The 16,020-nt window shown below is 34.0% G+C and overlaps 2 protein-coding genes and 3 long non-coding RNA genes across 10 annotated transcripts; 3 read left to right on the forward strand and 2 right to left on the reverse strand.

The window, feature by feature from the left end:
* The first annotated feature begins 1,570 nt into the window (after positions 1-1,570).
* Positions 1,571-5,695, forward strand: CIPK23 (CBL-interacting protein kinase 23). Of its 3 annotated transcripts, none has more exons than NM_102766.6 (15): positions 1,571-2,265; positions 2,357-2,419; positions 2,717-2,788; positions 2,875-2,982; positions 3,091-3,171; positions 3,311-3,364; positions 3,462-3,587; positions 3,764-3,853; positions 3,973-4,092; positions 4,172-4,297; positions 4,512-4,628; positions 4,725-4,781; positions 4,862-4,936; positions 5,055-5,136; positions 5,243-5,671. In NM_102766.6, exons 1-15 carry the CDS (start codon positions 2,041-2,043, stop codon positions 5,293-5,295), a joined length of 1,449 nt encoding a protein of 482 aa, NP_564353.1. In that variant the 5' UTR covers positions 1,571-2,040; the 3' UTR covers positions 5,296-5,671. The 3 variants fall into 3 exon arrangements, with proteins under 3 accessions (NP_564353.1, NP_001320726.1, NP_001320727.1); NM_001332884.1 differs by having other exon boundaries at positions 1,628-2,265; positions 2,357-2,558; positions 5,243-5,668; NM_001332883.1 differs by having other exon boundaries at positions 1,625-2,265; positions 5,055-5,695.
* Positions 5,696-9,378: 3,683 nt separating this feature from the next.
* AT1G30280 (Chaperone DnaJ-domain superfamily protein) lies at positions 9,379-11,439 on the reverse strand (the record flags this gene model as incomplete). 3 transcript variants are annotated; one of them, NM_102767.4, is made up of 5 exons in its annotated part: positions 9,392-9,666; positions 9,755-9,934; positions 10,020-10,109; positions 10,195-10,765; positions 10,860-11,439. In NM_102767.4, 5 exons carry the CDS (start codon positions 11,339-11,341, stop codon positions 9,622-9,624), a joined length of 1,368 nt encoding a protein of 455 aa, NP_174319.1. In that variant the 3' UTR covers positions 9,392-9,621. The 3 variants fall into 3 exon arrangements, with proteins under 3 accessions (NP_001322470.1, NP_174319.1, NP_001322469.1); NM_001332885.1 differs by having other exon boundaries at positions 9,379-9,934; positions 10,860-11,341; NM_001332886.1 differs by having other exon boundaries at positions 10,020-10,765; positions 10,860-11,341.
* On the forward strand, positions 10,103-11,534 carry AT1G30282. Of its 2 annotated transcripts, NR_139809.1 has the most exons (2): positions 10,103-10,392; positions 10,511-11,534. It is a non-coding gene; the product is annotated as an other RNA (long non-coding RNA). The 2 variants fall into 2 exon arrangements; NR_139810.1 differs by having other exon boundaries at positions 10,386-10,607.
* Positions 11,535-14,394: 2,860 nt separating this feature from the next.
* Positions 14,395-14,900, reverse strand: AT1G06313. The gene has a single exon (NR_139060.1). It is a non-coding gene; the product is annotated as an other RNA (long non-coding RNA).
* AT1G06317 lies at positions 14,584-14,827 on the forward strand. Its single transcript, NR_139061.1, has one exon. It is a non-coding gene; the product is annotated as an other RNA (long non-coding RNA).
* Positions 14,901-16,020: the final 1,120 nt, after the last annotated feature.

Raw genomic sequence — 16,020 nt, forward strand, 5'->3', positions numbered from 1 at the left:
GATTATTATTGTTTGATTCTTATTAGAATTGAATTTTGGTGTTATGTTCTTTTTGTTAAAGGGTTTAGTTTTGGTATTATTAGGTTAGAAAGAGATATTGTACGCTTTGTAAAATCATTTTAATTAAGCAAATAATAATGTCTTGGTTGCCTCCAACAGACACTCGAACATGATTGTTTCTGTTAACTTCCGTTAATTTAGTTTTCTGATCACAAACACGAACTCGTGGGTCGGTTTATTTTTATTTCCGAGGTCAAATATTATAATGACTGACCGGGAATATACTTTCTTGATAAGAAAGTCATTATTTACACATTAGGGTTTTTAAGAGATTAAATATAATTTTCAATCTAAAGCATCTGCAATGATCATCAACTGAAGAAAATTATGATGAAAAGATTTGAGAATTTACATTCAACGACTAAACGAGTATGAATATATATGAATCAGATAACTTTTATTTTTAAAAATATGCATCATGATGGTCATGGCCTCATGGGCTATCAATTGTAAAGTCAAACCCTTTCAAGAAAACGTGGCAAGGTCATGTGTATGTACATTTGCCCACCAATGATTTGGTTCTATTGTTTTATGCTAATACGATGATTATTAGATAACATTCTCTTTGATGAGCACCATAAAAATCAGAAACTAGGTTTAAACTATTTTGGGTTGAAAAAACAAGTATAACTAGTTAGGTTGATAACTGTATACTGTATTTATAATAGAGCATTATTTCTTATAGAAACACAAACACATATATAATCTAGACAGAAGATTCTAAACATTTGATCGAACCATCGAAAATTTAATGTTTAATGGTTTGTATCATTAAGTGCCCCTTTTGTGAAACATTTAGTATTGAAAAGGGCACGTAGCTCCTTGATACTGGTAACGGCTTTTCCATAACATCAAAAGTTCAATTGGACGTTTCAAATCTAATCAATAGTATTTATTAGAGTAAATAAAAGATCCTCTTACGTTTTATAAATCTTATAAGTACACATGTTTGGAATCTCGGAGTATAAAAAGATACTTGGATAAGTGATGGCAGCTAATTGGATAAGTGGTGGACTTAGTTCAATATTTTTATTAAAAGTTTGCATATATATATATATATATATATATATATATATTTTAATAATTAATATTAATTAGAATTTAATTGAGCAATTTCGAGAATATTATTTAAGTTAGGTAAGAATTTTTTTGTACTAATTTATCTGTTTTTATTTTTACGAGAAATTAAAGATAAAGAAAAATTTATAAATTCTTTACTGTCGTTCTTTAACTCTTTTGAAATCGTTGATTATTCGGTTGGAGAAAATATCATATTTTTTATTTTCTTTTTCGAAATTTTGTTTTAAAAAATTATGACAGCTAATTACACGGCATGTAAAAAAGTAAAATATTTACTTTTATTTATATTTGATAAAAAAGGATGACATAATTTTCTGTAATCACCATAAGTCCATAACGTTTGCATTTAAATTATCAAAGACTAAGATAAGCCTAGAATAATTTAAAATGTAAACTATAGTATACGTCAGAACCTACAGATACAACCTTCCTCGTATAATCCCTAAACAGAATTTTAATTAAACATTTCCTTAACTAATTTACTTCTTAATTTAACTTTTAAATTCCTTCCACCATCGAATCACAATCTCTCTCTCTCTCGCTTGCTGTTACTCGCTTTTTCCCAGAACCGGCTTCGATTTTTCTAAAGCAGCCGAAATTTACGATTCCCAGAATTTTCCCTACTGACAAAATTTCACTTCAAATACAAATCTCGTCTTCATGAGTCTTCTTCTTCGTCCAAATTGAATTTTCTCCGCACACGAGAGTTGAATTTTGATTTTCGGCTGTTTATATGGTCTCCGGTCCCTTAGGGTTTTAATTCTTCTGCAGATCTCTCACGATGAGCGTTGCGAAATCCCAAGTATGGCAGCCATGCAAGAAGAAGAGGTCCTCCTCCTGATTCAATAGAGATCTATCTATATATATATAAGAGACCGAGATATATATATAGAGAGAGAGATGGCTTCTCGAACAACGCCTTCACGATCGACTCCTTCACGATCAACGCCTTCTGGTAGTTCTTCTGGTGGTAGGACACGAGTTGGTAAGTATGAGCTTGGACGAACTTTGGGTGAAGGAACTTTCGCTAAGGTCAAATTCGCTAGAAATGTTGAGAATGGTGATAATGTCGCTATTAAGGTTATTGATAAAGAGAAAGTTCTGAAAAATAAGATGATCGCTCAGGTATGTATTATACAATTCTCCAGCTGCTGTGTTCTTATTGGGAATCTGATTTACGCAGTTGTGATATAACCTTTGATTTTGGATTTTGTAGATCAAGCGTGAGATTTCGACGATGAAATTGATCAAGCACCCGAATGTCATTCGTATGTTTGAGGTTTGATTCTGATACTATAAAGCTGAATTCAAAGTTGTGTTGCACGTTTTGGTTGTTGTTGTTGTTCTATAGATTTGTGCTATAAGCTGAGATTCGTTTGAAGTTATGGAACATATTTGTGGTCCCTGGCTAATCATATGTATGTAATATAAGGGATTTGATTATTCTATGTATTTTTTTGGTATCTTTGTAGTTACAGATTCTCTTCTTCTTCTTCTTCTTCTTCTTCTTCTTCTTCTTCTTCTTCTTCTTCTTCTTCTTCTTCTTCTTCTTCTTCTTCTTCTTCTTCTTCTTCAGGTGATGGCTAGCAAAACTAAGATCTACTTCGTTTTGGAATTCGTCACTGGTGGGGAGCTTTTCGATAAAATTGTAAGATTTCATTGAAAGATGTGTTTTTTTTTTCTTAATACTATGTGGAAATGAGATCTTAATTCTTTAGAATTGTCATGTATTAGTCAAGCAATGGGAGATTGAAGGAAGATGAGGCGAGGAAGTATTTCCAACAGCTGATTAATGCGGTTGATTATTGTCATAGCAGGGGAGTTTATCATAGAGACCTTAAGGTTAGGAATCTTACTTTGTGATCCTCTTGCATAGGGTTTCTTGTGAATCAATTGGCATCAGAATAAAAGTTTGATGTGTTTGAATCATGTTGCACATTCTGGTTGCAGCCAGAAAATTTGCTTTTGGATGCTAATGGTGCTTTGAAAGTGTCTGACTTTGGATTGAGCGCTCTACCTCAGCAAGTTCGAGTGAGCATCGAGATATTGATTTCTTTTTCTATCATTTCATTGTAAATATCATAGTTCGATAATTCAGCTACTATGGCTTCTAAGGAGAAAGATTTCCATGATTTATTCAAAAGCTGATTTTGTGACCCTTTTTCTTTAGGAGGATGGGTTACTTCACACAACCTGTGGAACACCCAATTATGTTGCTCCGGAGGTATTAGCAACTGCTACTGAAAACTGACACACAATTTTCTCAAAACTTGAATTCTATTATTTTCTAGTCTCAGTAACCTTCTATATTTTCTCCCTAGGTAATCAACAACAAAGGTTATGATGGAGCGAAGGCTGATTTGTGGTCTTGTGGAGTAATTCTCTTTGTTTTAATGGCTGGTTATTTACCTTTTGAAGATTCTAACCTGACGTCGTTATATAAAAAGGTATTACGCTTGCCTCTTCTTCTTTTGCTTTTCTTTTGATACATATCATTTTACATGCTATCAGAAAGGCTTCAAGGTCTAGGTGCATTTGGGTGGCTGTATAAAAGCCTCTGTCATTTTTGTATGAGACGTATATAGCATAAAAGCCACCTGATTTTCTTTCTTCATAATTACAGATATTCAAAGCAGAATTTACTTGCCCTCCCTGGTTCTCTGCAAGTGCTAAGAAGTTAATCAAAAGAATTCTGGATCCCAATCCAGCAACGGTATATTTTTCTTACCCTATTATATAATTTATATTAGAGGATCTCTCCTTTGAAGAGGCAAAAGCTTCTATAGGATTGAGTAGATCTGAAGGCTTACACTGATTTTTTATATTGGGCAGAGGATTACATTTGCTGAGGTCATTGAAAATGAGTGGTTTAAAAAAGGGTATAAAGCACCTAAATTTGAGAATGCTGATGTCAGCCTTGATGATGTTGATGCAATCTTTGATGACTCAGGGGTAAGGCTAGTGTTCTTTTGTTTGTTTTTTTCGGTACTTTGTCCGGGATGATTGCTCAGTTGTTTTTGTTTGTTAATAGGAGTCTAAGAATCTTGTTGTGGAGAGGCGAGAAGAAGGACTCAAAACACCAGTAACGATGAATGCTTTTGAGCTCATCTCGACATCCCAGGGTCTCAATCTCGGTTCACTTTTCGAAAAACAAATGGTACAGAAGTCTGATACGTAAAGCTGGTCTTTAAATTTCGTCCCCCAAGGCTCTTATTTTGTTGACAATTTTTAACTATCTTTTTGCGGTTTTGGTCAAACCTAATAAGAAGTAGCTTTGCCACAAAATTTTAGTGACCAATACTTTTCTTTGGAAGCCCGTACTTAGTTTGATAGAAGTCGTCATTCTGATTGATAAGCTTCTCTGATTTCAGGGGCTGGTGAAACGAAAAACTCGATTTACTTCCAAATCTTCGGCTAATGAGATAGTTACAAAAATTGAGGCTGCGGCAGCACCTATGGGGTTTGATGTCAAGACAAATAACTACAAGGTTAGAATACTGTTACGTATTTACCCAATGCTGTGGAGTTGTGTATTGGTTTGTTGCTTCTGAATAGACCCTTTAACCATTTCTCAACTCCTTCAGATGAAGCTGACAGGAGAGAAATCAGGCCGCAAGGGTCAGTTGGCAGTTGCCACTGAGGTTAGCTTTCACAATGACCAGTGATCACCCTTTGTATGGTTGGCTGAACCTAATTTAAGTTAATTGACATCTACCTTCAGGTTTTTCAAGTTGCTCCATCTCTTTACATGGTTGAAATGCGAAAATCAGGGGGTGACACATTGGAATTCCACAAGGTATGCAAGGGTTATTAATGCTGATCAGGTTGTATCAAACCCGAGCTTGTCAAATGGTCTTCCAGTAACTGATGTTTGAATCTTTACCTTTTTGCATCCTTTCTTGCTCTTCTTTTAGTTTTACAAGAACCTTACCACGGGACTTAAGGACATTGTTTGGAAAACCATCGACGAAGAGAAAGAGGAAGGAACCGATGGTGGTAAGTATCTGCCTTGAATACTCTGTTTTTTAGATAAAGCTCCTAGAAAAGGAGAAACTAACGAAACATGTAAACACAAATCCTGTTTTGTTTCTTCATGTTTCAGGTGGTACTAATGGTGCCATGGCTAACCGGACAATTGCAAAACAGTCGACATAAGCTGTTTACTTTTTTCTAATATAGATTTTGTTCGTTATAAATTACTATAGTAGTACGGAGTGGTTTTGAAGTTAATACAAAAGGAAGCGTCAAGAAGTGGAGCAGAAGCAGTTTGAAACTATATTGGGGAATGGGGATTATTGATATTTTAATCATGTTTGATTCCATGGAATGTTGTGAATAGCATATGCGTGTTGCGAGGTTCTTGGCTTGAATCGATTAACCGGAAAGTAAAAGCTTTACAGATTTGGTTTTGCAATTTCTATATTGTCGGACGCTGAGATTCGATAGATATTTCAGTTCAAATGTACTGAAAACAAACTAACACTTGTGTGTGAACCAAATCGAAATTTATTTTCATAATTTTAAAACCTGAAAAAGGAAAGCGGACTGAAAACCAATATCAGTGTAGACAAAACAAACTGAATATATAGCATGACTTGAAGTTAGTGAGATTTTAAAACCAAAATCAAGGAAAGAAAAATATCAATAAAGATTATGTCGGACCAAATACTATAACAAAAATTTAGAGATGGAAAACTTGGTGGCCAAGTTACTCTGTATTAATAATTGAGGGCGAAGAAGATGTGAACAAGAACACCAATTCTTCAATTAGGGGTTTTGTTATTCTTCTGTATTACTCTCTTGTTTATTGCTAAGAAACAGGTAAGGCTGTAGCTAAGAGTGTGGAGGAGGAGGAGGTTGGTCTTCATAATTTGGAAACAACTAATGTGGATGTGGATGAGGAGTTTGTTCCTCACAGTTTGGATGAAGCTAAGGCTGTTGTGGATGTTGTAGATGTGGAGGAGGAGGTTGGTCCTGTTGGTTTAGAAACAGCTAAGGCTGTTGTGGATGTGGAGAAAGAGTTTGGTCCTCGTGGTTAGTGGCGGAGGCAAAGTTTTTCTTCATGGGGGTCATTTTATATATATATATAAAGTATAAATTGTTTCAAAATAAAACTAAATAGTCTATTTTTTAATTGAAATATATATATATATATAGTTTTAGAAATGTTTCACTTTTCAATTAGAATATGCATGTTCTTCATTTTTTTTTGGTTTTCAGTTGTATTAAGTATTTTTTATCCTCAAAATATTGTTTTTCTATCAAAATGTTTAGTATAATGTGGAGATTGATTAGTTGTTGTGTTTACCTTGATCTATGATTTTTTAATTAAAGAGATCGAATGAATATGAAAGATGTTACAGATTTTTAGCCAACAAAAATGAAAAATCAAAACTAAAGTTGTGGAAAATGAATATGTATGGGGTCAAATACAGAAATTGATCACATGACATGGGGGTCATTCTATAAACTTAACCCAAAATATCTACTAATTAATATATAAACTTACCTTATAATAATAAAAATATAAAGTTCATGGGGGTCAATTGACCCCCCTCCTTATATGCTACCTCCGCCACTGCTTGTAGTTTAGATGAAGCTAAGATTGTTGTTACTACTGAAGATCTTGAAGAGATGAATGGATCAAATCCGTGAGAGTATAAAAGAAATAATATTACCAATGATTGAGGAAACGAGGATCCATTCCCTACCAATGAAGGTATGTAATGGCCTTGTCTACCATGTGATTGAGAAGATAATTGGAACAATTGGGGAAGATGACAAGGGTTAAACAGGCTGTGGAGGGGTAAGAAGATAAAGAGTCGTGGTATCGCTTCTCCCTAGCAACTGGAGTGAAGTGCAAGTTGGTGGCTTTCTCCATTGGTCAAAATGAGCAGAGCCTCGTTAAGTATTATGACTTAATCACGGAGGCAGCTGAATTCAAAAAGAAGAAGAATGAGGATGATAAAAAGAAGAAGACTGATGAGGATGAGAAAAAGAAGAAGACTCAGGTTGAAGAAGAAGGCAATGAGAAGAAGGAGAACGCGGAGGAAAAATGAGAAGAGCCTCATCAAGTATTATGACTTGATCACAGAGGCAGCAGAATTAAAGAAGAAGACTGAGTAAGATGAGAAAAAGAAGACTGAGGTTGAAGAAGTCAATGTGAATAAGAAGAACAACAATAACAAGAAGAAGAAGAAGATCGAGAAGAATGAGAACGCCGGTGACAAGTGATTTAAGTTTTAGAATTTTAATAAGTAGTGATTATGTTAGACCTAAGGATTTTATAGTCAAAATTGAAAATATGCACTACGTTTTTTTTTTGTAATGTAATCAATCATATATAATTTATGGTTTATTTTCAGATTTGCCAAGGCTTTAAGTACTTTTTGAATGTTTTGAATGTTTCTCTTGTGTTTGTTTTTTCAGATTTGCACGACGTTTGCACATTTCTGGCCGAAGGATTTGTTCTTGGACGCGCCACATGGCACACATCTGGGGTTAATTCACTAATTAAGAACACTTTATTTATTATTTTCAATTAGCAGGCAAAAAATCCTCCAATTATTATTTTCTTTTCAATAGTTATGTTTGTTTGCACTTGATATTTTAATGATTTGAGAAGATATTCATAAATGCTTATCTGCTTTTTTATTTTCAATTGACAATTCCATTTGAAAAAGGTGAATAACTACATCAAAATCGTAAGCTCGATTCTGTAAAAGAATATATAAAAAATTGAGAAAACATTGTAATGATTTGAAAATTATGTATAAATAGTTGGATGATACAAAATTTGATGAATGACCTAAATGATGGGAAGCGGATATCAATAATTTAGCATACAATGTACTTAAGAGATATAAACTTCACTGTAGAAAAAAAAAGAGACTTACAAAGTTACAATCATTAGAGCTCATATACTTATAAACGGAGTCTTCTTCTTCTTCACCCTGTAGCTACTTGAAGATTAGTTATCAAACTTCATTGCTCCATTGCAATAACTAGATTAATCACAAGAAAGAAAAAACATCTGTTGAAATTTTAATATCTTATAATTTTACTCATTCATTTGACTTGAGTTTTAAAATTCCTTAAGCATGTGGTCAAAATCTTTGGCTTGTACGCTTTTAACCAAGCCTAATCCATATAAGAAAAATTCAACTTCTTCATACTAAAAAGATGGAATAAAAAGAACAAAAACAAAGAATAAAAAAGAGAAACATAAATATTGAAAAGAAAATAATAATAATAAGAGGACTTTTTGCTTACAATTAGCAACACTTTGTTTTTGATGATATATTTACACGTCGTTTTATCCATTTTCACACACACACGTTTATATATATCATCAGAAATATTATTAATATAGAGGATACATCAGAATCAAATTGATAATAAGACAAAGAAAAAAAAAATTAAAAATATTCATTCGAATGTGTAATGCAATGACACTCGAATAAGTCATTTATGATCCTACGAGTCTATTCTAAGAACAAAACTAATCTAACCAGAGTTGTGCCAATTCATGATAAATATTAGTATAACCAAATACATTAAAAGAAGAGAAATTCCCCTTAAAAGAAATATTGAAAACTATTGTGTCACAATACTAAAATAAACTGCGTATGCTTTGTTATGAACTACTAAAACTGTTCAACTAAATACAGTTTGTAAAGAATAATACATATAGTTAAAACTAGTTTCTTTTTTCCTTTTCCATTAACACTCATTAGTGAATTTTATTTTCGTACAAAGTACGTCATCCGGCTAAGTGACAGAATTCCAAGTTGACAAGTCTAACACATTTCTTTGTGGAGAATAATATTCAAATGCTTTGGAGAAACTTTCCTATCTTCTCTCATCAGTGAACAGAAAATTTTATTGGTTGGTAATACATTGTTACAGACCGCAAAAATGCCATTTGTGGAAGAGTCTTTTACATTTGCTCTCAGGGTCCTTAAAACATAAATATAATGTGTGCAGGTTATCATCCAAAGATATCATAAGCAAAAGCCATAACTTTGGTGGTTGCTAGCGTTATATTTTAGCTGATACATTCATGTTTAAGCAAGATCTCGAGATATACAACACTAGTTTGGAATAGAGTTTTGAGTATTATGAGGACAATTGATGCCAAGTTTTGAGTATTATGAGGACAATTGATCTTGGAAACCCTACCAATACTCTATTTATTCCGCTTTCTCGTTTTTTTTCTTTCTTGTCAATGTTTAATATTTTGATTCACGGATTAATTTGTTCTTAAAGTAGTTTTCCAGCATTTTGTTGTTTTCTGTATATAAGAACATTGACAATGGAATATACAAAGGCAACACATGGGAATGTTCATATGACTTTTAGTCTTTTACAAAAAAACAAACAAACTTTTCCTTTAACTTTGCTCTTATTCTTCTTACATGATTATAAACCGATTCTTCTGGTTTAATATAAACCAAAAGAATGTAGTTTGCGGATTCCGGTTTAGCTCGAGAGTCCTTCATTTGTTACGTACACAGCCCATGCTTCCTACAATTTCCACAAGTCAAGTCTTAAGAGTTAATGACTAGAACATTAAAAACGAAGCTTACAAGTTGAACCGATATTGGTTTAGTACCTGAAGAATGGCGAAAACTCTACTCGCGACAGATTTTTGAATCGGTGAAGTTCCTCCTCTTTGTTGTAGCTTATCTGGATGTAAACAAAGCCGAGCTCTTTGATAAGCTTTCTTCACTTGTGATCCATCTCGAAGATTTGCTAAAGGAATCGAATCCCAATTGCTATTTGACCAAAGAACCTATATAAAACAATACCGGTTTAGTAACCGGTTTACTTGATTTGAGACAAAACTAAACCATTTCAAATCCTGAGTGCTTGCTTACATGATGTAAAGTTGAGAGGAGAAGTCTAATGTTTGTCTCTTTTCCGGTTAACCAGATTCTTATCTCTTCATCTTTCATCTCCATCTCCATCTGCATTATTCATTTTTGTCTCATCAGTTTCTTGAGAAAAGTTCAGTTTTTTTTTCTTTCCCGGGAAAATGTGAATGACACTAACCTCTTCTTCTGATTTGGGTTCTTCTTCACTTCTTCTCGAATCGATTACATCTTCTTCTGTTTGCTTTGCTTCTGGTCTTTGAGATCTTTCTTTAGCCCAAGCTATTGCTTCATCCATGTCGTTTGAATCTGAATTTCCTCCTCCTCCTCCTCCTTCTTCTCTGTATCGGTCGAATCGATCTGAGTTTATCTCGATGACGTAAGAGCTCATCTCTTCTTCTTCTTCGTCTTCTTCATCTTCTACTACTACCTCTTCGACTTTACAGTCTCTGTTTGTTCTCTGTTTAGCATGAGTGTTGTCGTCTTCTTCTTCGCAGATGAAGGAAGAAACAGGGGAAGATGCAGGGGAGCTTGGTCCGTAGTCATCCATTCTTCTGAAGGAATTCGGATCCAAGCTTATGGTTTCTGGCGAGGCTCTTCTTGATCCGCCGAAATGTGTTTTTTTGTAGTAGAAATCAGCTTTTTCCGGTGTGTTATTTTGGCCGGAAAATGAATCTTTTGCTTTTGGAACCGCCGAGAAACTCTGTTTCTTTGACTCTCGTTTATGACTTCTCGACGGGACGTTTAACGGTCTGAAGAGGGAAAAAAAACAGAGCATGTCAAAATTACTGAATTGTCCTCGAGAGTAGAACCGAATTGGAGGGTAAAATGGTAAATCTCACTCACCTAAGTCTAGAAGTGAAAGAAGAGAATCCGGAGTCGTCGCCGGAAGCTGCCGCTGGTGGAGGATAGTGAGGACTGGCCTCCTCGGAAGAGAGCATCGACGATGAATTCGATCTTGGTTTCGTCATCGAGCTCTGTTTTTTCGATCCTTCCTTCGCAGAACCGCCGCGACCACCAAACACGCCGTCGTAAAATCCTTCCCCGCCGGACGGAATTCTGAATGCCGGTAAGTTTCTTCCGTGAGATTTAGAAGACGCAAGAGAGCCGCCGGAGGAGAAAGTTCCCGGAGGCTGAAAAATCTCGTCGTAGAAACAGTCGGAACGAGAGAAGTCGCCGGAAAATTTTCGGGTGAGAACGCTTCGCGGCGGACCGCCGAAAACATCAGCGAAGTCTTCCGCGTCGATACGAGCATCCATTGATTTACGAGCAATGGAGAAGAATGGATCAACGCTTAAACCCATCTTCATACGCCAAGATTCGTCCATTTCGCCGGTGAATCTTTCCTTTTTTTGGCTCCGATCACCGGAAAGTCTAAAGAAAAAAAAAGCGACGAAGTAAAGAGAGTGTGATATGTGTTTTGTATGAAATGTACACTAACGTACATATTTTTATAGTAGCATTGAAAAAAAAGTTTTTTTTTCTTTAAACTAATTCTTCATGTGTGGATTTTATTCGCTTTCAACTTTTTTTTCTCCTGGTCTGAAATAAAGATGAGTAATAATGTTACTAGTTAAATTAAAATTAAAATATAGAATATAAGTTTAGTGTAATATGTGTGGATTGTTAACAAAATAATAATCTATGATTTATTCACAAAATGTATTGTAGTATTATACATTGTATATATATAATGTAATTAAATAATTTGATATGTTTTTGTGTCAACAATAATGTTTTTCAATCATAACATTGTTATATATAATGTATTTAATTAAATAATACTACAAATAATGTATTTGGCTCAAGGCTTGTTATACCACTTGGAGTTCCTAGTCCCTACTATCAAAAACATGATTTAATGGTTTCCGAACTTTTGTTGAGCTGTATCATATTCTCTTTATTTATACGAAAAATGTAATTCATCATTTTAAGTTTTCTGTTATTTTTGGGTGATAGTGCTCCTAGTGGAGTGTAAAACCAAAACCAAATCTCATCTTCTAAGATTAAAAAAAATCTATATGTTCACGATAAGTTATGTTTTTGAACCCTACCTCCTGAAATATCTAACTATGATATTTATAAATCCGATGTCGTTTTGCATTGTCAAAACATTCCAACTTGGATATGATGTTTACTAAAAACTAAAATATATATATTTTTAATTTAAATCTAAAACATCATATATAGATGTCAAAAATCTAAATACAAAAAAAAAACATTAAAATCTCTGTTTTTGAAGTAATCTTTAACATGTCTAGCTAATGACCAATATAATTGTCTAAATTTTCTATTAGTGAAAATATTGTTAAACACTTGTTGTTTTTACTTATATTGTTGAATACTTAAAGTCTGATTGACTAAAATCACATTATTACTACTGAAAAGTGACTGATAAGCTGGACAAACGAGCATTATAAAATGCTAAACCATTTTTAATTGACATATAATTTGAGTCACTTCTGAAAGATATTCCTACTATGTTAGGGAAAGGATTAGCGTAAATCATATATTTATCGTGATTTTTAGAGAAAAAAATAAGTGGGTGAAGGAATGACACATACCCTTTGGAGGGGACAATGCATGCTATAATTTGATGTCAATAAACGTTCTTCCCTACCAAAAAGCCATACCCTTGTTACTTTCCAACACATGCTTATCATTATTCCCAATTATATTTAATCAAAAAGATCGTTAATTTATTTTATTTATCTTAGACCATCCCCACTCGTTAAGAAGTAATTGGTTCTTAACCAAACATCTTAACAATTATTTATACTAAAATTTTGAAACATGACATGTAACTGTTTTTTTCACTCATGAAAACTTCTTAGCTAAGAAGCAAATCTTAGTTTTTAAATTTATTTTGATTTAATTTTCAAAGTTTAATTCTAAGATATTATTTTAAGATACACCTAAGATATACCATTGGAGGTGCTCTTATGTCCCCGAATGGACAGATCATTAAATTATCATATTCTAAAAGTGGCATCCAGTTTTTATATCATTTTTTCTTGTAGGAAACTATTTTTCAGTATTTTGGCATTTTTGGCAAATAACTAGGTCATTCCACATTAATGATTACAAATTCATAATCATTCCCTAAGATGGGTTACTAACTAGTTTATTATTATTGAGAATACTATCACGTCAGATCATTTTAATGGTTGTGGAAAAAAATCTTCCTTTTGGGGCTAGCAATATTTTGGAATATGATTATTTGGTGAGTTTAATATAATTATGCATATCAAATGTATATGTACTCATCCAGAATTAAGTTAGAAGAAAAAGGTGGAATTATTTGGTGAATATTATTTGTTTTTATAAACCATTTTTACAAGGAACATCAAGAACAAAGAAGAAGGAACAGGCCTTGATATAATTTAGAACGTGTATCAGATTCAGACCACGGTACAGGAACATTACAGGTAAAAAATGCAGATCAGGTGGTCTTGAAAGGGGACAACTTTAACTTATTTTGAATATATTTGATTACTATATTAAGAAATCAGATACAAAAACAATCATTCTTCTGGGATTTGCTCCCCTCAAGATTCGAGCTTAGATCATTTCAATGAATTAATAATAATTATTAAAACAAAATCAAGGAAACTCATTAATCTTTTAGCTGTTACAAGCATGTGTGTGCGCTGTATATGCTTCCTGAAGTTTTTTCTGGATGCTATGTTGCAAATATGTTGCCTCTTCTTAGTCATCATATCTCAAATCTTTTTCTACGATTGGTCCTTTTTTAAAAGATATACATCTCTTTTAAAAAGGAATGTAAGATCTTTTATGGTCCATTTCCAATAGTTCTTTTCTTTCTTAAATGGTGATAAAATTAGTAAATATCGAAGCAAATGCTAATAAGTACATTATTATACTATGGTTTACAAAGATGTATTGTCGATTTTTATTCATCGTCGTACATAAGAAGACATAAAATCTCGACTAAATCTGAGACATTTTAGTAGAGCCAAAATGAAACATTACGGTTTCTTTCACCTCACTGAAGCTTCTACGTTGAGCATATCGCAATGAATCCTCATTCACCTAGTGTTAACAACTATTTATCATGTGCGGAAGGAAAGGAATGGTTGAATCCGCAATCACACCGCTCCACAACTCACTCGGCGAGCAAATCGACAAGCTACAACTCAATCAGTTCTCTACGTTGGCCAAAAATGCCGCACCTAGAAGACTTTCTTCATCAATGGTTTTAATGCATAGAACTTGTTAGACTATGCTTTCTTCATGTGAATAATTCTTTATGATGAGTACCTTAACATTTTAACCCAAAAAAAAAAGAGAAAGAAATATTATATTTCAAGTAACTAATTGTTTTCTAAAACGTGGCACAAAATATTTCCTTATTTGCCCCACCAAGTAGCAGGTCGGGATGTCAAAAGGGGTAAGGGCAAAACCGAATTTATACAAGATTTCGACCGTACAGAGGCAATGAATGATCTTGGAAGACAAACAAAGCAAACAGAACATGGGAGATGATTCAGCAAGCAAAAGCACAAGTGCCTTTGGATAATACCAAACACAAAATCCTCAAAGACACAGTCCAGTTCGGGTCAAGCACAAAGAATGGATGGCCATAACCAATGAGCTTTCTCTTGACGACGCGTAGTAATAAGCCTCAAGACAAAGTAATAAGCCGACGAGGAAAGCGATTGTTAAGTGTTAACCATAAGCTGACAAAAGAGGCTACAGTTGAACTTTGCACATATGGGTGAAAAAGGGAACGAAGATATTTATGTTGTCAATGTTCATGGCCCACGGATATGGAGCAGAGAGGACTCTTCGTGTTTGGTTGCAGAGTGCTTGCACCATCGAAACCATAAACCGGAATGAACCTAAATCATGTTTTGAGAGGAGGGCTAAAGGAATTACATCACCCATCAGTACAATGGCATGGATTCATTGCGGGTGACGTCAATAATGCTAACAACCCATCTTCAATGGCTGTAGAATTCATGGGGATGTAAAGAAGCATTCACCAATGTTGTTTATGAGTTAAGCAACAAGAACATTTAACCTGTTTAACCTGAGTGATTTGTCTTGTTCGATAAAGGCTCCCAATGCTAAAACTTTTAACTGCAGGACTCTGTTGTTTAACCGTAGAGGTTTAAGTATTTGTACTTAACCATTTTGTCAACGCAAAGACTTTACAGGGTATTTTCTGAATACATAAGATGCCAAAGACCATACTAGATGATGGTTCACAAGGAACTAATGGAAACTCATTACAGGGTGTTTAATCATGGAAACTCTATGACTTTCTATAAACTATTTTGTTCTGTACAGTTGGAAATTTTTAGTACCTGTAAATTGTTAGCCAACTGACCACAGAGCAACTGTACAGTATACATTAATATAGAGAGAGCGAACAGTTCTTACTCTGTCGGCATTCACAAGTAACCAGTAGAGATCCTCTGAAGCTCCAGTAGCATTTACCTGTAAACTGTTAATGAATATATCACAATCCAAGGTAGAATCATGTAGATAAGTCAAGTCATCCATTTAAAGACAACAACAGTTATAATCTTGTCATATACCGGGACAGACCATTTAAGCATTACAGACAAAACAACAAATCATATCACCAAAGATCAATTCAACATCTTTTCCAAAGGAAATTTCACAAGAGATTCTTGAAAGCAACACTTTCTTCTTAGCATGATTGTGCATGGAATGGAATTATATGATAACAGCGAGAAACGAGTTTTGCATTTGGGTTCTCTCAGCTGGTACATGGAAAAACAAACAGCAACATGCCGAAGTGGAAACTGCTCAGTAAGTTCCACCAAAAAGCAACAGTTTAAAACCATTAATCCAATAAGCTGAGCAGACATGATCTTTTGTTTGCAGAATATTAAAACAATCTACAACAAAAGCAGTAACTGAGGAAGGTACGCTCTTTACTTTCACTTTCCCAGCAATAGTTTCCAACTTTGGCTTACTATCAGAATCAGCCAAGATGCAGGCATTATCATGAAAT

Source organism: Arabidopsis thaliana (genome assembly GCF_000001735.4).
Source record: "Arabidopsis thaliana chromosome 1 sequence".
Taxonomy (NCBI): Eukaryota; Viridiplantae; Streptophyta; class Magnoliopsida; order Brassicales; family Brassicaceae; genus Arabidopsis; species Arabidopsis thaliana.